Raw genomic sequence first — 21,060 nt, 5'->3', positions numbered from 1 at the left:
AATAACATCTGCGCATATACTCCATTTAAAAGAATGTAGTGACGACGCAAGTATTTTAGTAAACAAATAATTTTGAACATGAAACTACCGTGAGACTCACTCATATTAGATATAATGACCCGGATAACTCACGTCTTAAATCGAGTTTAGCTCGACATGTTTCGGAGCAACGCGACTCAGCGGCTGCTGCAACACGCGCACATATATTTAATAAACAAATAATCTTTCTAATTTTGGTAATTATACATACACATTGTTTGCTTGACAAATGCATGAAATTCGAAGTATGTAAGTATGGTTACTTTCCTTCCACTGTTTAATAATCAGAATGAAATTTGATAACGTTTAATAAAAAAAAAAACTAAACCAAAATTTCACTTTGTCATAAAACCAGAGGCATAAACATGTCTGATACAACTCTACTTCTAAGGCTGGTAGAAAAGATATTTTTGCATGCTCTGCTGTGGCAAATAATAATGCAGGTGACTGTACAGATTTCAGATCGATCGATCCACAGCAAGGAGATAAAAGGTCTTTTAATTACTAGATTTGTCCCACACAAGACAAGGTAAAAAAAACCCATTAAAAACTGATTTATTGACAAATGGTGAAATTTATGTTTAGAAAATGAAGTCAATTAATTAATGTTGAGGCTTTAAGTCACATTATTCCGTGGACTTTAGGATGTTGTAAATCACGTTGTAGCAAATAAGTAGAGTAGTGCCTTAGCGAACTGGACGATCTCCGAACCACCGAGTTTGGACTCCCCGTACACGCGGTCCACGAAGGTTATTGGCACTTCTCCTACGGTATAATCCAGTTGCCGGGCTCTAAAACAAAAAATCCGAAATATGAACATTTTTCTCAATTTTAGACTGCAGGTCCACTGAGGCGGAGAGGAGACGTGTAGGGATCAACCAATCATATTACATCTCTCTCATCTCGTCGGCGAGATGTGGATGTCAAAGAACTACTATGATTGGTCGATCCTACACATCTTCTCTCCGCTCCGCTTGTCTCCGCCTCAATGGAGCCGATGCCAAAGTAGGGTGAACGGTCTTTTTCTACATGCAAAAATAGGCTAGATTCTTAAAAACATAATAATGTCCTTCAGTTACATTTTCAAAAAATATCAGAAACCTACATATTTATTTTTTATCAATTAAACAAAAATTATGGTCTTACTAGCCGTTACCCGCGACTCCGTCCGTGCAGAATTCGTTTATCGCTATCCCGCGGGAACTATGCAATTTTCCGGGATAAAAACTATCCTATGTCCTTCTCCGGGACTCAAACTATTTGTATACCGAATTTAATCAAAATCAATTCAGTCATTTAGACGTGATGAAGTAACAAATAAACAAACAGACTTACAAACTTTCTCATTTATAATATTAGTGGGATAGCCGATTAGTTCCGTGTGACGTCACATCTAACACGCGAGTGTGACGCCACGCCACACCCTAACTTTACATTTTTGTTTGATTTACAAAAGAAAGGACGTCTCCACTATTTTCTGATAATGTAACAGACAGAATAAACAGTTTTTTTTATACAGGTGCAGTTGATGAAACTGAATCGCGTATTATTATTATTAATTGCGGCCTTAGGGCTTGGGCCAATGCCAGTTGCGATGACAGGGTTGCGGTGGATACGGCAGAACGCCAACAGTTTGACAGCAGCAAGGAAATAATTTTGAAAAGAGAGAAAAAATACTTTCCTTTTCATAACCAATATCCCTAAGATTTCTTTGGCAGTGCATGGAAGGTCAATAAGAGATCAGTAGCACAAAGTTTCCACCCTGGTACGCGATTTAGTTTCTTTAACTGTATCTTCCCAATTTATGGCAGTAGTCTATATGATGAAATTAAGAGGATTAACACAACTACATATGTAGAATTGGCACAGCAAGATTGAAAAAAAAATACATGACACACACAAATAACAAGTTTTAACATATTATATATCTACACCTCAAATAATAGCTTACTAACCTGATAATCATCTCCATTTGGAACACATAGCCTTTGGAAACACAACTGTCAATGAGTTTCTGCAATATGTCCTTCTTGTACAATCTGAAACACAAAAGCCAAAAAGTTAAAGCAATGCAGTAGTTTAGGTTTAAGATTATTTATTTCTCATAAGATTTACAATCACTTTTACTGAGAAAACATATTTTTCTTAAGAACTAAATGAACATGCGTAAACTATCATGCTAACAAAATCAAAGTGGGTAGAAGAGAAATACAAACAAGTGCAGTGAGTTAGATTGCAGGTTTACAATGCATGGCAAGTTACACTCTCATTTTAACTGTTGTTTAAATGTTAGTTAAAAATGTTACAATACAAAGACTCTTTATTGTACACCAGACATAGTAAGCGATACAGAAAACAGAATGTTATTGTGATTAAAATGATCTATCACTATAGCTTAACTATTATTTATGAAATTCTTCATTGTATGCAAGTACAATGTTAACGCACGTGAATAATTAAATACCTTTGGAAATCTGTAGTCATGGGATTTTGTTTCAATTTTTTTTTAAATATCTACAAATGATTTTTTTTTTATTATAAAGAATAGAATGTTTAATTAGGTAGGTACCTGAACGACCCAGTCAAATCTGAAGCTCCTGGTCTCAATAGAGTTTGTGTGACAAAGTTGGCTCCACGAGAGATGAGTTTCCGTTTGAAGTCCCATCCATACACACCACCACCATCTTTGTAGCGTGTGCCAGAAACTATGTCGAAATCATGCTCTTGTTGAAGTTCTATCATGTTCGGGATGAATTTGGGCTAAAAATAATTTTGTTTCATTAGTACAGACAGAACTGTTTATAACAACATCGAAGGGACTGCAATATTTTGTTGTTAAATATGGTTGGTTATTATAATCAGTGTTATTTTGGTTTATAAGATTGTGTTGAAACTTTTTTTTTAGTTGTTACTGTTGTGAGAGCAGCTGAGCATTATAATAAGGGCTAGTGTACATAAACTACAGTTACATCCTATATATCATTATAACTGCTGTTGCTGTAAACAGTCTTGACTGTAATACTAAATTACAAATATATCTTTTCAAATGCATGTAGAAACTTACATGGTGACTTAAATCAGCGTCCATTATGATGATAAAGTTGCCGGTAGCATGCTTAATCCCGTGCATGTAAGCAGTGCCTAAACCAAGCTTCTTCTCTCGAGGGCGAAGCACGATTTTACTCGACCCATAGAGTTTTTGCAGCTGCTTTGCTACATCTAATGTACCATCGGGGCTTCCATCGTCAATTACTATTACTTCAAAATCGTACCCACTGCAAATAAAGGCGAAAAATCACGTAAAAAAGTAATGGACTGCAATGATTTGTACAGCAGTTTGAGTCACAGGGGTTTACCTATTATCCAAATATTTCATAATAAGCCATATTATAATCGGCAAATTTTCTCTCTCGTTGTATGTGGGCAAAAGAATCGAATATTTATCGCTTTTCATGATTTCAGAATCCAAAGCCGTGGCAGCCATCCTATTTATCTTATCACAATAAACTGTCCAAAGAGTATAAGTACCTATGTAGAAACTGTCACTGTCCTCAATGTCAAATGTGTATGTGTCAATACCCTGTCATAATAATATATTATTATTCCCCTTAATGGCGGTTTAGATAGTTAAAAGTTCAGCTGCCAGATTTGGATCATTCGAGGATTTTAAACATTTTACTTATCTATCATTGTAATACAAACTAGACTAGTGTATTTCAATACAGAAATGTCAATGTTGAATGGGGGAATTTCAACATTTAAGTCACCAATTGACGTTGTTTTATTTACACTTAGTTAAATACCTATCCGAACCTAGTATAGTTGTCCAAACGAACGAAACAAAACAAAAGGTGCGGCCAATAATATAATTTTTAATACGTATAGTAATAGTACATTGTGTCTTAGGGGCGGTAAATAAGTAATTACGAACGAGAGTCTATTAGAAGCCCGAAGTCGAAGACTGAGGGCTTTAATGAGTCGAAGTTCGTAATTCTAGTACCGCCCATGCGACATACAATGTTTATCATCACATTTGCAAGTAAAATTTTATATTTGTAAAAGAAAAAATATAGTTCTACCAAATATTGGCGATACCTTAGGCTGTGCTCTTGGCAGCGTCGCCTCAACCTCCCTCGGCATGCGCCGCAACGTGCGTGTGCATGTGGTGCATGTAGTGCTGCATGCAGCAGCGCGCACACGGGCACGCGGCACGGCGCGGCGCCATCAGTACGGCACCGACTCATTTACGACCTTGGGCTTCATGACATGAAAAATATGAAAATGTGTACGCGCAACGACTCATTTACAGACCACGAGTTTCATGACAAGCACATTAAGGTCGAGGGTTTTATTTGGGGGGTTGCAACTAAGGTAGCCTGCATGTTACGACACTGTTTACGAGCAAGTGTGATGAAAAATTTTTTTTGTTATATGAACTCTACGACATCTTAGTGTTTTTCTTTTGTTTTCTGTCTCAGTCACGAATAAAACTGCGATAAATGAAACAAGTCATTAAAAAAAGTTGTCACTGTCAGTGTCAGTCAGTCACCTGACATCTCATCATCCTGATCCAAAGATGTTTATTTATTTATTTAGCCAAATTTGTTAACTTCCATATGAACTACAATAAGATAAATACAATAAAAAGTATTATACCCAATTTTGCGGAATTGTAACCTCGTATGAAACACCTAACTCAGCTTAAAATATGGCATAAAAGTGAAAGTAATACGTGGACAAGTAGATCCAATTATTCTATGATATTCATTTCATTTTTATTTTAAAATGGGTAAAACTTGTAAAGTCGTGATCTGCGGGATGAAAGGAGTTGGTAAAACGGCTATTCTGGAACAGTTGATTTATGGGAATGTGAATCTGAAGACTCATTTTTACCCTACGATAGAAGACATTTACGTCGCCAACATTGAGACCGACAGGGGAACGAAGGAGCGCGTTTGTTTCTACGACACAGCAGGACTCGAGCCTCCGCTTACAGGCGAGTTTAAAGGTTTTTATAAAATATTTTTTTATTTAATAATCACTCAGTACCTAACTGTAAACTTAAAATAATGCATAATCTATTAATATTAATATCATGTAGCAATTTTAGTTTTTCTAATAAAAGGAGAAAAAATAATAATCGGGTCACATGAAATGCATGCATCCCAATTGACCCTACAATTTCAAAAGAAAAGAATTTGTATCCACTAAAGTACGCACATATGCACTCAGGACAGGAATAGGTAGATATATAGACCATAGTACTGATGAATGCTGAATTTTTGCAAGCTTTTATTTAATTTGTTGTTGTGGACAGAGCCCATACTTTTGATGCAGTTGACATGAATTTGACGCCATGCTGCATATATAGAATGATTCCAATTAGTGTTTCGTCATAATTAATAATTTGTCAACCTGTCAAACAATCAGTACAGGATGTCTAAGTATTTTTCGGGGCTTTCCATGGGGTTTTTGCAAAATCCCAGAATTTCAACTGCTGTATCTAATGACTTACGCGTGCAAAGACATAATAATAATATCAAGTTATGAAGCCGAAACTATCGGATATCCAAAATCCCGTGAAGCGCGCGTCTTCTGCATCTATTGTTTGCTCCTTTTGCCGCAGGACAGACTACTATCTTGTATTGGTTATATTGTTGTCTTGCATTGTTTGTACTGTTGGCAATTAAATATTTTCTTTCTTTCTTTCTATTATTTTTCTATTGCTAAGTCGTAATTTGCGTTATGACTCGTAACATTACAGTAAAATTAAAGTCAAGTCATTTATATTCTTATTAGAAAGCACTCTTTATTGTACAAAAGAAAATAAATAAAAATACAATAAAAAAATACAAAATTATACAAGTAGGTGTTTAAGCCTTAGTTTGTAAGTATAGGTTTAAGTTGATTTTTTTGTAACTTTTATTGTATTTTTATTTATTCCTATTTGTATTTTAGTTTTACACTTCCTTAAAAATCCAATATCTGTAACCGAAACCGGTATTATGTTTGACATATATCCATATCCATGTCCACATCCGAAATTTTATATCCATAGCATCCCTAATATATACACACATAATAATATAATAATATATTATATATCCTTGCTTGAAAGGGAAATTGACCAAGCAACATTTTTTAAATCTGTTTAAAAAAAAATATACCTTATTGAGTTTCTTGCCGGATTCTTCTCAACAGAGTAACTGGTGGTAGATTTTTTTTGACATTCATAAGTGCTTGTTAAAGCATAAATTGAATAAAGGTATTTTGACTTTAACTTTGTAAAAGTTAGTGAAAAAAAAGTAAATTTTACTGTTTCTAAACATGTATACATATAACTCTTAAAAAATGTCGCTTAGTCAATTTCTACTTTCAAGCATCAATATTATGTGTGTGTGTATATTCCGGGATTTTGTAAAATTTCCGTGGAAATTTCCATAAATTACTTAAAGTTCTGTATTGATTATTTGGCAGGTTGACAAATTATTAATTATGACGAAACCCTAATTGGAATCATCCTGGTTGTGGATGTGGATGCAAATATTCACAACATTCCAAGAAGGTAATCCACCAACTCATTTTAATTTTTTCTATTACAGGACCTCCTCAATCCCCAACAATGCAGCTGACAGCGAACCAAGTGCTCCAGCGTCAGTACCTCGGCTTCGCGGAGGGCTATGTGATGGTGTACGACACAACCAAGCCGGAGTCACTGGATGTGCTCATGTACTTGAAAAAAGACATTGATAGGAATAAAGATAAGAAAGAGGTTTGTTCGCTTTGTTGATGTTTTTTTTTTAAATATTGTTCCTCAGTTACATACTCATTGAAAGTATTAGTTCAGAGTTGATTTCACTTAGAAATTTTTATCTGTTTAATGCATGGCTCTATTGATAGTATTGATGGTTCCTCCAATATGTCAAAGTAAAAAAAGTTACAAAAGGCTTCGCACGCGGGAATCGTTAGATACAGCAGTTGAATTGAAATTCCGAGATTTTACAAAATTCCTGTGCGAATTCCCAAAAATACGGCATTTGACAACCTGAATTTGCCATATTTTAATATTATTATGAAAATATAGATGTACAGACAATGTTTAGTGAAGAGAAAACTTAAATCGGTTGAAAATTGGATTTATAGTGATTTTTTGAAAAATCTATATACCTGTCTCTTTCTCAAACGGTTTTCTCTATGCAGCAAGTATGGCGGTACTGGCGTGTGACGTCACATGCCATTATGTCTTTCTCTATCTAATCTTGATTTTCAAACCTTTATAACTTTGTTATTTGTAAAGGTAGCTTAAAAATTGTTTCTCTATTCGATAACAGGCATTGTGTAGTTTTAATTTATAAAACATATACAAAATAGTCAAATACCGTATTACATTGTGGTTTTCATTGACGTAGCATCTAAATCAATCATTTTGTTTCATTATTACAGGTCGTAATGTTGGTAATAGGAAACCGTACGGGCCCAGACGATGTTAACAGCCTTGAAAACACCTGCTCAAAAGCCGCCAACTGGTGCTCCAGAGAGAAAGTCCGACATTTCGAGGTAACAGCCATGGACAGACCCTCACTCTACGAACCTTTCATATTCTTGACTTCCAAACTCAATCCGGTACAAAATAAAACTGCCTTCCCACAACTTAGTACGCTAAGTAAGCTAACTCAAAAAAATAACAAAAGTGACGCTATGTAACATTACATTTTCAATCTATGCCCTTTTTGCTATCAACCATAATTTGGTGTGGCAACTTTGATAGCTGTCATGATTTTGGCGGGAAATGATCGTTCCACAGACTAAATATCGAGGTAAAATCCTGGTAATTTAAGAGCTTATGCAGACAGAAAGCGATCTGGAGTTCCGAGTTCTGCGTTCTCTAAAATTTTCGGTACATAGTTGTCATAACGATAACGCACACAGGCAGACAAACTAGAGATGTATGAACTCGGAAAAAATACGACAAATAAGTTAAATTACTCGGAATTCTGGACCGCTCTGTCTGTTTGGGCTCTAAAAAACCGTTGATTCTGGTTTCCGCCAAGATTTCATCAAAACGTCATCAGATTTTAAATTTGTTTAAAAATTATGGGTATTAATAATAAAAGTATTGTTACAGATCTGTCTTAGGAAGAGATTTAGATTATAACAAATGTACTTATGTACTTTTATTTGGTGATAAAACTATGTTTTTCAAGTGAAATGTCATCTAAAATGCCAGTACTTTTCTGTTTATCTTATGATGTAGGTACCTAATTTTATTATACAATGCATTTTTGCTTGTGGTATCAATTGTAAATATGTATTTTGATTAGCGTTCTTATGAAATCTCACTAGTTTTTTTTTATATTCTCTGCTAAGTTTTAGTTAAATCAGCCCCTAATATTTTCGGTATTTATTAATTTCGATTTTGTCATCAATATCATCAAAAAATGGGAATTTAGGGGCATAGGTTTGAATAATCAATATTAAAATAATGTAGTGAAACTAATTACCCCACAGATAGGGGAAGGCTCATTTAAACCTAATCAGGGAGTGAGGGAGTGCTGCCAGACCGAAAAAATAAAGTGAACCTACCTAAGCAGCTTAAGCTTACCGAAAATATTTATTTATGAAACTTATTTTATAATAAACAATTTTGACTTAAAAAAGTACTTTTTCAGTTTTTTGCGAGTGTTCTAATAATATTCATGCTTTCATTCATACTCAATGTTTAATTAATACGGTATTTGACTATTTTATATATGTTTTATAATTTAAAACTACACAATGCCTGTTATCGAATAGAAAAAAAAAATTTAAGCTACCATTACAAATAACAAAGTTATAAAGGTTTGAAATTCAAGATTAGACAGAGAAAGACATACTGGCATGTGACGTCACACGCCAGTACCGCCATACTTGCTGCATAGAGAAAAGCGTTTGAGAAAGAGAGGTATATAGATTTTTAAAAAATCACTTTAAATCCAATTTTCAACCGATTTAAATTTTCTCTTCGCTAAACACTATCTGTTTATCTATATTTTCAAAATAATATTAAGATATGGCAAAATCAGGAGTTGTCAAATACCATATTATGTATGATATTCGATTTTTTTAATTATTTTTGCGGTCTGCTAGCTTTCCAGTGTACCAGTCGCAACGACGGTATTGCTTAGTTTAATAGTTAATTGCTTTGCTAGAAATAAGTATATTTTAATGTACTTAAATGAATTTTAGCTTGTAAGAGTATTAGTGCAATATTTGTTTTCACAATTCTAAATTCTAGTTCAAGATTTTGCTTAATTAGTATTATCTTTATATCTTCCAATAATATTATGGAGATCTACTAGAAACGTACTTTACAACAGCTAGTAATATTATGAATGAGAAAATTTGGATGAGGTTTGGATGTTTGTTACACAATCATGCAATAACGGCTAAACGGATTTGGATGAAATTTGGCACACAGATAGTAATTACCTAGATTAACACCTAGGATACTTTTTATCCCGGAAAATTACATAGTTCCCGCGGGATAGCAATAAACGAATGCGGGCAACAGCTACTAATTAATGCTTCTGTGGTGTTCTATCCAAAATAAAACCACCATCCAAAAGTGACTTGTTATTTTCATAGACTGAGTTTTAAGCACCGACTGACATGGTTGGTATTATTCGTCAAAGTTATTCGAAGAAAAGTATTTTTTAATGTATTTATTGTTTCCTTAAAAAACTCTATTAGTAGTCTCTCTAGCAAATGGCTTTAAAATGTTGAAGCGCTTTAGGAATAGGATAACATTCCTAATATATTAAACTTAATAAATTATGGATTTAGATAGTACCTAATATTCAGTTTGAATTTAATTTATTATCAATATAGTGTTTTGTTTCATGTTTGCGTTTTTTTTTCACCCATTCAAAAATCGAAATTAAATTTCTAGGTAATTTTGTTATTATTAAACTATAATATATATATTATATATTTTTAAAAATTTCGGTTCGTATCGTACTGTACCGTCCCTCTCGCTCTCGTATTAAATAGTATAAGTGTCAGAGGGACCGCACGACACGAATTTCGAGTTTCGTAGTAGCCCTGCAGATTCGCATAATGCCAGATTTTCAGATTCGCAGTATACCAGATTCGCAGAATGCCAGATTCGCATAGTACCAGATTCGCAGAACACCAGATTCGCAGAACGCCAGATTCGCAGGCCTGTGCCTAGCAGTGGTACGTTTATAGGCCGGGTTGATGATTGTGCGAATCTGGCATTCTGCGAATCTGGCGTTCTGCGAATCTGGTATACTGCAAATCTGAAAATCTGGCATTATGCGAATCTGGCGTTTTGCGAATCTGGCGTTCCGCGAATCTGGCGTTTTTCGAATCTGTTATAAAGCGTCAAAACCTTTTCAACTCTTGGCTAACAGACTATATCGTAACTACCTACCTACTTTGAAAAAATCTCGTATCTAAAATCAATATGTCAACAAAATTGAACCTTGACGTAATGTTCATAAAGTTTACATAGAAAAATTATCTATTTTGAGGTACGAGTTTTTTAAAGTAGTGACAATAGCAGGTGCGTACGGTCTAAGAGACTGAATCACGCACCTACTAAGGTAGAACAAATGCCATATTGACATTCCATGCAATCTGCCAAAGAAATCATTGCGAAATTAAGTAATGATGGTTTGCACAGAGGAGAAATCTCGCTAGATGGCGTTAGTATCGTTAGGGGCCATTTGACGTTTGCTTGCGTGCGATTAGCTCATTTAGTTTTATAGGCTGGTTTTAGTGTCACGCGTACCGTCAGTACGGATCGCTCCGCACAGGCTGATCTATATGAGCTTCCTGGGAGCGTTTTAGAGTAATACGGAGGGGTCCGTCCGTACGGACGACCGTCCTTGCGGATAGGAAACTCATATAAAAAGCCTGTGCGGAGAGATAAACCAGCCTTAACAATTCACGAGCAAACGTCAAACGGATCTCACGATACTAACGCCATCTAGCGATATTTCGCCTCTGTGAAAACCCTCATTGTGAAAAGATGCAATAATTATCTGAAATAATCTGCTAAATATCAGATAATTATCCGGTTACTGTCCGAATAAAATATTTTTCGTTGTTACACTTCTTGTGTTTGAATATAACTTGGATACAACACAAGATTTTACGCTTAAATGCGTAATACAATCCGCAGTTATAGATATTATTATCATTGATAATTATCTTAATAATTATCCCGTGCAACCCTGGCGTACACCAATGGTCGTAAGTTAGGAAAAATTAGGTAGTAAAATACACACAGCTGATGGCAATAATTTATTAGGTCTGCATTTTCAAAATGTAATTACAATATTTTAATAGTCAGTTTCGCTACGCTAGGTGGGATAATATCCCGAAGCTATCTAATAATTATAACATAATGTTCTTAAGGTCGCGTTGAGCTGGATCCAGGTAAAAAACAAGGTTGGTTGCACGATGTAGGTTGCATTAAAAAAATACATCGCATCACATTACACACATGTAATTTTAAGATGATTAGTCAATCATGCTGCTATTAAGCAGTCGATGAATTTTTCCATAATTGATCGATGTTCAAATGGTGACTATATTTTCAATCGAAAATTCCGAAAAGTCTTTACAGTGTTCAGTGGAACTAGCCCAACCATCCGTTGAAATATTCTGGACTAATTTATAACACAGTGTTCAAATAATGTATCAAAATTTTGAAAACAAAGTCTCTTATTGCAAATAAAAGTGACGCAATGCAAATAAATAGTTTAAAAATCTTAATCATTAAAACTGTAAATACCTAATGTAATTTAAAAACATATTTAATTTCCAAATAATGCGAAACTTTTTTGCTGTTTCGATGCGATATACATGTACACGGGTTTCGTAGGTACACTACCCAACCGCGCTTGATCAAAAAATTAAATCATACCTACTATTTATTAGTTTACATATCAAAACATAATAAAAATAGCGACTAAATTAAAAAGAAATCGTAAACCGTCAATATTTCTTGCTAATATAATTTGTTTAATAAAAATCGAAAATGACTTAGGTACTTATAAAGAAACGAATAAATCTGCTAATATATTTTCAAATTTAGATAATTAAGTAGTTAAGAATCTCAACTATAAACATCTTTGGAACTCTTTGCATCACATATAAATATTTAAAAAGCTGGTAACACCTGTTTTGGAATATCCCCCTTAGAGGAGGACTGGCGTAGCTGCTAAAACGATTTTTACTTAATTTAAGTATACAGCGATTTTCACCTTTACAACACAGAGATAGACTGGTCTGGACTGGTAATTTGTATGTACTCGTTTACCCGTTCTGCCCTTAATTAACTAAAGTCAAGATTTTAAAAGTACGTATCCTCAAGTTTTATACCTATAGTAAGGCATAAAGGTCGCTAAAAGGCAGTTAAATATTTTGCACGGCGCAACACTAAAAGGCTGGAGTAAGTAAGTATATGCAGTAGTTTTTGCATTGCAATGCAACTTTATTTTATGTTTTATACCAGTTAATGGACAAACCATTAAAGATAATGTTCTTCAGCCGATTAGCCTAGCGGGATCCTTGTATTTATACAAAACATGATTTTTATGCCAAAACCTCGATCGGACACTAGTGCAGTAATAAATTATACAGGATTCTGACGTGATCAGAACCCACTCTATTTATTAGGCTCTCATTTCATAGCAGTAACTTAAGCGATTTCTTTTTTTTTCAAAGGTATGAGTTGATAACACTACAGCAAGTTCATTGAAAAACAACCATTTGTACACGACTTGTGTAGGTGTATGTAATGTACTGGGTTGGAAAGTTCACGTATTCCGAATCCTTCTGTATAATTAGTTGTCTTTAGCATAGGTGTCATAGTTTATAGAATCTCAATCTACGTGTCATTTGCAGGTGGTGCAGTAGGTATTGTGTCCTTTCTACAATAGTTATAAATATATTGAGGGTTGTGTGGTTAAAACCCTGTTATAATTCATCAAAGTTAAAAGCGATAAGTCAAAATATTTGATTGTTGATGATAGGTAAGAAGTTTTCCACCAGAACCAGTCCACCCCTCCATGATAATGTGTGCGTTCTACGCCTAGACCTACCTAATTAACGAACTAGCATCGCTGATCCTCTTAAACCTATTTAACTACGCTAATCTAACCGCGAAGATAACGTTATTATTTCCTGTTTTGTTTCGATATATAATCATGTTATTATATAGAATATTGAGCTCGCTAACAAGACAACAGTATAAATATTTCCAATTTTAATAGCAACGTGACATCTTTTTCTAAGACGCCAAAACAATTTATGTCAAAGGGTACGAGTATTCGATGGACACCTTGCCGTGAAATTGTTTTTTAGAATTTAATGTGCTAATTCTCGTCTGCGTAGGTAGTTCTGATGAAAATAATATGGTACCATCGACCTGATTTGATGATGGAGACGAAACCTAGACCGAAACTCCAACACAGAACAACGTAACCTAGCCGTTACCTTGTTAGAATTGTCTTCTTAGTGTCATTGATCGAAAATGGAATCCAGACTTTCCAAAAAATGTTTCTTTAATTGTTTAAATTAAGTACGTATCTTTGTATCAAAAATAACGTAGTTTACATATGCAACAAATAGCAATTGTCATCAACGAAACATAGATACTAGATTTTTTTTGTTTAGTAGTAATAAATTCACTTGAGTTTTGCTCCCACTGCGTCTTGTCAGCAAGTTGAGTTGATGCGATGTATATTGTTGTTTAAGACTAAGTACTCAACATTCATCCTGATCTAAGAATCAGTGCTTTAATTTAGTAGCTAATCAACGCTAATCATTAAGTTTTAGAGCCTAATAGACCTAACAAGGCTAGGTGCACACAGGATTCGACCGAGTTTATTATTAACTTTATTTTATTACAGATGTTTCACGATATTATGATGTGTTTCTGATGCGAATAATTAAGAATATAATATTACTTAAGCTCCGTAAGACGTTTTGAAAATTACAACAAGTAAACGGTTCAACTCACGATTAGTCAGTGCCCTTAGTGTAAGTTTTCGGTTACTAAATTCTCAATTTATATGGAAACACGAACAGCGCCTCTAACGGAACGTTTGCGACGTTCGTGTTTCCATACAAATTGAGATTTTAACGCAAACGATCTTTACGGAAGATCTTTCTCAAAGGTGTGCGTTCAGGACGGTAGCGCTCCTCGCACTCACTTTAAGTACCTAGGCTGCCCCTAGACCTACAATAACATTGTACAATACATATAATAGGTCAGTCGTTTTATTTTACCTATCCTTGTTTCTTGCAAGTTTTGATATCACAATGTCTTGAACATGCCTGATGGCCTATTATTATTTTTATTGACATAAATTCCATTAACAAGTCAAACACAATATACATTTTTTGAGCAGTACCTAAGTATCAAAATTTGAACCAGCCATTATTGAGAGTTAAGAGTCTGGAAACTCATTATAGAGCTTTATTGTATGGCATTCTAAATTCGCTCAAAAGTCTCGGGTCAACATCTTAAGATATTCAAGGTCAAAAGTCATGTCAGTTTTTTTTTTCAAAAAATCGCATTTCCTATTGTTTTTTTTTTAGAGAGAGAAACATACACAATCGATACACAGAAAGAAAGAAAAAGCAATAATAAATATCGAATAGTATAAATTGGGCAAAACACAGCCGCAGCGCGTTAGTGGGATCCATTTCAAAATAAACACATTGAAACATAAATTAAATTACATCTATGTAATTGTTATCGTTTCTTTTTATACTATATTATGTTTGTTGAAATAAAGGTGTATTCAATGCCTTAAAACATAACACTACTCTAACGGATAGTAGTTCGCAAAGAAGATTTACAAAATTAACAAAGTTTTAGAGTTTAGTTCAACCATTTTGAAATATAGCGCGTAGAGCGCACATGACTAAGCATTCTCGTTTTTCTCCTGATTCTTTATCCCGCGGGAATTCTGGGGAACCCTGAATGTATTTTTAAGCAGTAATAACTGCGTAGTTTTGAGACGAGTTAAAAATGCCATAATAAGGGTTTGTACGTGTTTCCAGCTTTATATTTCCTTTTTAGAGGTTGACTCAATTAAATTGCTTATGCGCCTGAATTATTCGCGTACATACCACAGAATAGATAATAGTACAAGTAACAATACTGATTAGATAGATATAATAACTTAACATCAACATTCTAATTGCAGTGTCTAAGTAGGTAGGTAATTAATAAACTTCCTCCTTCATCAAATACAGACATTTGATTGCTGTTGGCGCGACTCTGTGTGCACAGTTCAACAATTTCTTGACTAGTAAAGTAACGACTTAGCTGTTAAACCATTGGCAACTCAGCCACCAAGGAATGCGGTGCTTTGCTCCACAATGCAATGTCCGGACTTTTTTTTAAATCATAATTTGTAACGGCGTACCTATAAGTAGGTAACTCATATTATAGAATGGTGCGTACGAGATGGTGGCTGTGGTTGTGAGTCTGTGTGGTGGTGGAATCAGCAATAATCGGTGGGCCCTATAGCACTCAAACGCTCCACGTTGGATGGTACAGATAAAAAATACAGCGGAACTGATAACCTCCTTTTTTGATGTCGGTTAGGAAGGGATCGTTACCACCTCATAAATACAAACATTGCATTGCATCGCATCGCATAGCATTTTTAGTGTCACAAACATTAAAACTTACATCTAATATAATAAATTAGTAAAGGAAATTAGCATGTAAATAAAATACATGTGAATTCCAAAATAAGGGTCAGGTTAGACGGATGCACTCAAGTTATTTTATTTTGTTGGAATTTGATCTTGTTCTTTGTGTTGGAGCGTGAATAAATAAGTACCAAGAGTAGGTATGTTATTGGTATTTTTTAACCTTTACCCATCTGATGAGACTTTGTAAAGCTGCGTACGGACAGCGCGTACATTGGTACGCCGTAGTCACTACGAAATTCGAAAATCGAAGTTCGTTTCGTACCGTCCCTTTCACTCTCGTATTAAATAATACAAGCGTCAGCGGGACGCCAAGATACGAAGTTCGAATTTCGCACTTCGTAGTATTATAGGGCCTGAGTACATCCACCAGCCTAACAAGTTTATCACTCGACGACGTCCATGTGGAAGCTGGTCGGGCGGCCGGCCCTCATGGCGAGGCGGCCCCTCGTGCTGATGACCTCTTCGTCGCTGCTGGACTCGAAGCCCCGAGGGTGGGCGTCTTCGGAGTCCGACTACAAAAAAAAATGTTTTTACAACCTTCTGTTAAACTTTCGATGTTCCTTTGCGTTTGTTAATGTAGGCAATGTATGGTAATTGGTAATCGAATGAGGGTTTCTGTGACAGAGGGCCTTTCGAGGGAAATTCGAAAATCGAAGTTCTTATCGTACCGTAATGTCCAGAACGACACGAACTTCGATTTTCGAATTTCGGAGTAGCCCCGCAGCTGGGCTACTACGAAACTCGAAACTCGAAGTTCGTATTGTACCGTCCCTCTCGCTCTCGAATTTAATAGTATAAGTGTGAAAGGGATCGCACGACACGAACTTCGAGTTTCGAGTCTCGTAGTAGCCCAGCAGTATCGTGAGGTCCGTTCGACAACTTTGACAATTGCGTCACGTTTGTTATAGGTAGAGTCATTCACGATAAATTTTGTCTAATTTTGTCAAATCACGCATCTTCGTGCATGGCATAAATAACTAAATGAGCTTATCGCAGCAAGTTTCATCATCATCATGTCAGCCGATAGACGTCCACCACTGGACGTAGGCCCTTCCCAAGGCTCTCCACTCAGGACCGGTCTTGTGCTTTCCGCATCACGATCCCGCGATCTTAAACAGCAAGCAAGTATGCGGTTAAATAACTAAATGAGCTAATCGCATAAAGCTGCGTACGAACAGCGCGTACATTGGTACGCGTAGTCGGTTCCGCGTGTGTTTACGCGTACATTGGATACGGGTACAGCGTACAGCTCCTGTGCGGACCGCCGCGAACCTAAATGGGAGCTTAATCGATCCATAGCGCTACGAGCTTACGAACTCCAGAGCTTTATCCATTTTTGCCGTCTAAATATCGCGTACCAGAACGAGCGCGTCCTCTTTGACGCGCGGCCAAAGACCAACCCGCGATTCTCGAGTCAGTTTATGCGGCACGCGTTCTCCAAGAGTGTACGCGTAGCTGCACGTACGGACATGGCGTTCCAGGACACGCGTAACCGACTACGCGTACGCGTACCAATCTACGCGCTGTCCGTACGCAGCTTAAGACTATAACTTCAAACGGACCACTCAATACTAACGCCATCTAGCGATATTTCGCCTGTCAAGAAACCTTCATTGAGTTGGAATTTAGTGCAGTTATGCAGGTTGGGTAGGGCGGATTCTGCAGAATAGCGTTCTATTCGCGCCTATACGCTCGTTTTTGGAAGTTCGTACAGCGGGGCTACTCTGAAATTCGAAAATCAAAGTTCGTGTCCCTCTGACACTTATACTATTTAATACGAGAGTGAGAGGGACGGTACGATACGAACTTCGATTTTGGAATTTCGTAGTAGGCTCTCAGGTGCGGTTTAGTTTTCTTCGAGTGTTGAACACGCAGGGATGAGGCGCACGCGCATGTTCGGTTTAGTCCGTGCCGTACACGAACATACTAAAACGCTAGTCTGAAACCGCCCTTAAAATGCAAGTGCAGTGCAGTGCAGTCAATAAAAAAATCTACTATTTTATTATTTTTTTACAAAAAATATATTGGTGGGGTAGTCCGGAACCCGGTGAAATTAATTGAAAATAAATTCTTAAGCATATTTGAAAATACAGTTGTTAATAATAATAATAAACTATTTATTTTGGGCAGCATGGCCCATACTATAAATACCTTAAGTATACATATACCAACAAAATATGTATACCTAACTAATAAAGTAATAAAAAAATATTAAAAACTATTTAGGTAATTAATTATTAAACATATCCTGTGTAAGAATAAGGTAAGTATAGATTAAGAAATAAATAAAAACAAAATTAGATCGTGTTATTGACCAAATTATCAGCTATATCCTGTGCAAAGGAACAAGTAAAGCATGCTTCAACAGGCAACAAGCACGAGCATACGTATCCACAAACATCTATTTGTTGGGGCGAGCGCGCGCGATGTTCGCCGAGACTCGCTTGCTGGGCCGCTCGTCGCCGCTGTCCGCGCCCTAAGGAGATCGACGATATTTACATACAGAACGTTATACCGAGCGTTGAAAATAGTTTGAAGGGTAACACCGCAATTTCAGGCAACGTACACCAAGAAAAGAACCACGAAAAATGACTTTATTTGAACTCTACTGACTTGAAAGTCAGTACAATATTTATTTTTGGTTTTAATGTTAGCCATTCCCCTTTCCCCTCTTTTCTAGATTCTCTGTGTCGCTTATCGAACCTAAAAGTCAGGGCAACCTTATTCACTCTTCAGTACCCTTAGTGTAAATTTCGGTTACAAAATACGTCTCGATCGCGTTCGCGTTTAAATCTCAATTTCTATGGAAACACTACACAAAGGGGTACTGAAACTTACACTAAGTGTACAGTTCTTTCCTCAGTCACTCAGTCATTCATTCACGTCGTCTTTTGTTTTATAGCGACTAATTCGCTAAAAGGATAAAGTTCTATTTTCTTCGACATGTTTTTTTTTGTATTTCATGGTCATGGATATTTGGAAAAATATTTCTTCTTAAGTCCCGAGGAAATACTAGAATCAGTACAGCAATTATAATTTTATTCACACTTGTGATCGGTTATGTTACTGTTTGTCACTATACTTACGAGTACAGTCGCAGTCGCAGCAGAAGTGGATAGCGGTTATGGTGTTCAAAGTGATTTACACACGACTCTACTGCAAAAGAGTGTTCATCATTTTAAGCGCCAGAACCATACACTTCTGCTACTGGCTGTACAAATCAACGCACGTAATAAGAGCTCCTGGCGACATGCCTGCGCAGTGAGCGAAATACGGACCAAATTGGCGGCGGAGCAGTGGGGGACGCGGGAGGGGGCGTAGGAGCGCGCGCGCGGCCGTCACGCCATTGGCTTGTTAGTTGACAGATGCGCAAACAATCCCCTCCACTAGCCACCCAGAGCTCTTTTTACGTGCGTTGACTTATACTTAATAGCGACATTGTCAGGGACTTTTCTTATGCTTTTTTTTGGGTTGAGTCGCTTTAATTCCCAAAGACTAGATCCTTGCTTTTATCATACTTTTATTTACTTGATTTTAGTTTTTAAATTTATTTTTCTTACGCTACTTACATCAAAGTCGCCGATGGTGAACCTCGTGGCGGCCTCAGCGAAGAGCTGCGCGGGCGCTGGTGGAGCTGACTCCGGCGACAACACCTATCACACTCGCAAGCTAACACACGCACTGGCAACACTCGACGCGACTGTCATGCGACTGTCGCGTTCAGGCCCTACTACGAAGTGCAAAATTCGAACTTAATATCTTGCCGTCCCGCACTCGCTTATATTATTTAATACGAGAGTGAGAGCGACGGTATGATACGAACTTCGATTTTTAAATTTCGTAGTAGCCTCCCAGAGGTATTGTCTAATGCGCTGACGTTCACGATAGCATTCACCATCCTTTTCTACCCTCGTTTTAAACCACGTGACAGAAAAAAGTGGTGAAAACGATTGATTCCAAGTGCGTTAGACAATAAAAGTGATTTTCCACCGGCGAGGCGAGAGGAGACGAGGCGAGACGAGAATTAAAATTTGTATGGCGGCGCCCGCGGCGGCTCGCGGCGGGCGCGCGAGAATACATACAAATTTCAATTCTCGTCTCGTCTTGACTCGCCGGTGGAAAATCACCATAAGGCCTGAACAACCGGCTGGAAACGTCTAAACTATAGGATTTCAAATAAAATTTTATTTAAAGTCCCAAGATTTCCACAGACCATAGAGCATAGATAAGTCTTTGATTGGATCTTGTATAGTTTTGAAGCTCCCAGTACATTTTAAATATTATTTACATTAGCAACAACAAAACAGTTTTACTTTTTATTTACTTAGCATTTATAATAAGTTAGTGGTATTAGCATATATGAAGGATTAGAATTTTATTTACAGAAAATAATTGCGGTATGGTCCTTCGAGCCGGATCATAGATGTTTTTCTTCTTCTTAGTTTCATGTGAAAGTTTTCGTATACTTGCTTGCATGTCGTAGTTTTGGAACCCCTGCTTCCTTTCATGGAACTAGCATGAAACTGTACTTGTAGATAAAGTACTTAAATGTTAAAATAAGAGGAACTTATTTTGTTTAAAAGACGGTGTTTTATATATAAAATTTAGAGCTCGTTCCTATTAAGTTCTGCAACAAAATCGTTGAGATTAATTTTAAGCGATAATACCGCTTGTGGTCTACCTTGCTTTTTGTTTTATTTTCTTACCTCACTGTACTGTAGGTAAGTACTGTATTCAATTATATCTGTAAATACTAAAATAGGTACAAAAGGCACACCAACTCGAAAGACCATTCCATCCCCCACCACCCCCTACTCACATCTTGGTCGCTCATCATCTCCTTAGTGGACACAGTGGTCTCGATCCTGCGGATGGAGCCCTGATGGATGTCCACGTCGAAGGCGAGGCACTGGAAGCGCCTCAGCAGCAGCACCACTGGGATGGGCAGCACTCCGGCCAGGATCATGCAGAGGGCTATGAGCAGCACCCAGTCTGGATACGGGGTCTTGACTACGCGACCCTGGGGAATAATTTTGTCAGTAAGTTAGACGTGTTTCCTTGCTATGGCTGTAGATACCGATATTTCGACGCACTTGTATGTAGGTATCATTTAATGGGTTGATTGAAATTTGTGGAAGAAGTTTTGGATTTTGTGTAAACTGTGCTCGGTCTTTTATTCTTTCTTCTAACCTTGATCATAATATATGGAAGGGCATCAAAATATAAAGAGCTCAATGAAAATAATCACCCCCTGTTCCACCTACCCCTACCGCTATA

At 36.6% G+C, this 21,060-nt stretch overlaps 3 protein-coding genes across 4 annotated transcripts in view; 1 reads left to right on the top strand and 2 right to left on the bottom strand.

Annotated features, from left to right (window-relative positions):
• Nucleotides 1-329: 329 nt before the first annotated feature.
• Dpm1 (Dolichyl-phosphate mannosyltransferase subunit 1) lies at nt 330-3,562 on the bottom strand. The gene is made up of 5 exons (XM_074106333.1): nt 3,396-3,562; nt 3,104-3,314; nt 2,609-2,799; nt 1,995-2,078; nt 330-830 (listed from the first exon to the last, which is right to left on the bottom strand). Exons 1-5 carry the CDS (start codon nt 3,521-3,523, stop codon nt 695-697), a joined length of 750 nt encoding a protein of 249 aa, XP_073962434.1. The 5' UTR covers nt 3,524-3,562; the 3' UTR covers nt 330-694.
• Nucleotides 3,563-4,571: 1,009 nt separating this feature from the next.
• On the top strand, nt 4,572-9,918 carry kappaB-Ras (NFKB inhibitor interacting Ras like 1). Of its 2 annotated transcripts, none has more exons than XM_074106330.1 (3): nt 4,572-5,047; nt 6,642-6,811; nt 7,483-9,918. In XM_074106330.1, exons 1-3 carry the CDS (start codon nt 4,825-4,827, stop codon nt 7,741-7,743), a joined length of 654 nt encoding a protein of 217 aa, XP_073962431.1. In that variant the 5' UTR covers nt 4,572-4,824; the 3' UTR covers nt 7,744-9,918. The 2 variants fall into 2 exon arrangements, with proteins under 2 accessions (XP_073962431.1, XP_073962432.1); XM_074106331.1 differs by having other exon boundaries at nt 4,573-5,035.
• A 6,297-nt stretch (nt 9,919-16,215) lies between these two features.
• The window catches only part of LOC141441897 (uncharacterized), a 13,873-nt gene continuing 9,028 nt past the window's right edge, over nt 16,216-21,060 (bottom strand). The window contains exons 3-6 of the mRNA XM_074106790.1: nt 20,603-20,803; nt 19,353-19,436; nt 18,183-18,259; nt 16,216-16,295 (exon numbers count right to left, since the gene is read on the bottom strand). Of these exons, the coding sequence (XP_073962891.1) occupies nt 18,185-18,259; nt 19,353-19,436; nt 20,603-20,803 (360 nt within the window). The 3' untranslated portion in view covers nt 16,216-16,295; nt 18,183-18,184. The remainder of the gene's footprint in view (nt 16,296-18,182; nt 18,260-19,352; nt 19,437-20,602; nt 20,804-21,060) is intronic.

The sequence above is a fragment of the Choristoneura fumiferana genome, chromosome 24 (assembly GCF_025370935.1).
Source record: "Choristoneura fumiferana chromosome 24, NRCan_CFum_1, whole genome shotgun sequence".
Taxonomy (NCBI): Eukaryota; Metazoa; Arthropoda; class Insecta; order Lepidoptera; family Tortricidae; genus Choristoneura; species Choristoneura fumiferana.
Note: the sequence above shows the minus strand (reverse complement) of the source record. Positions and strands in the feature narration are given on the sequence as shown.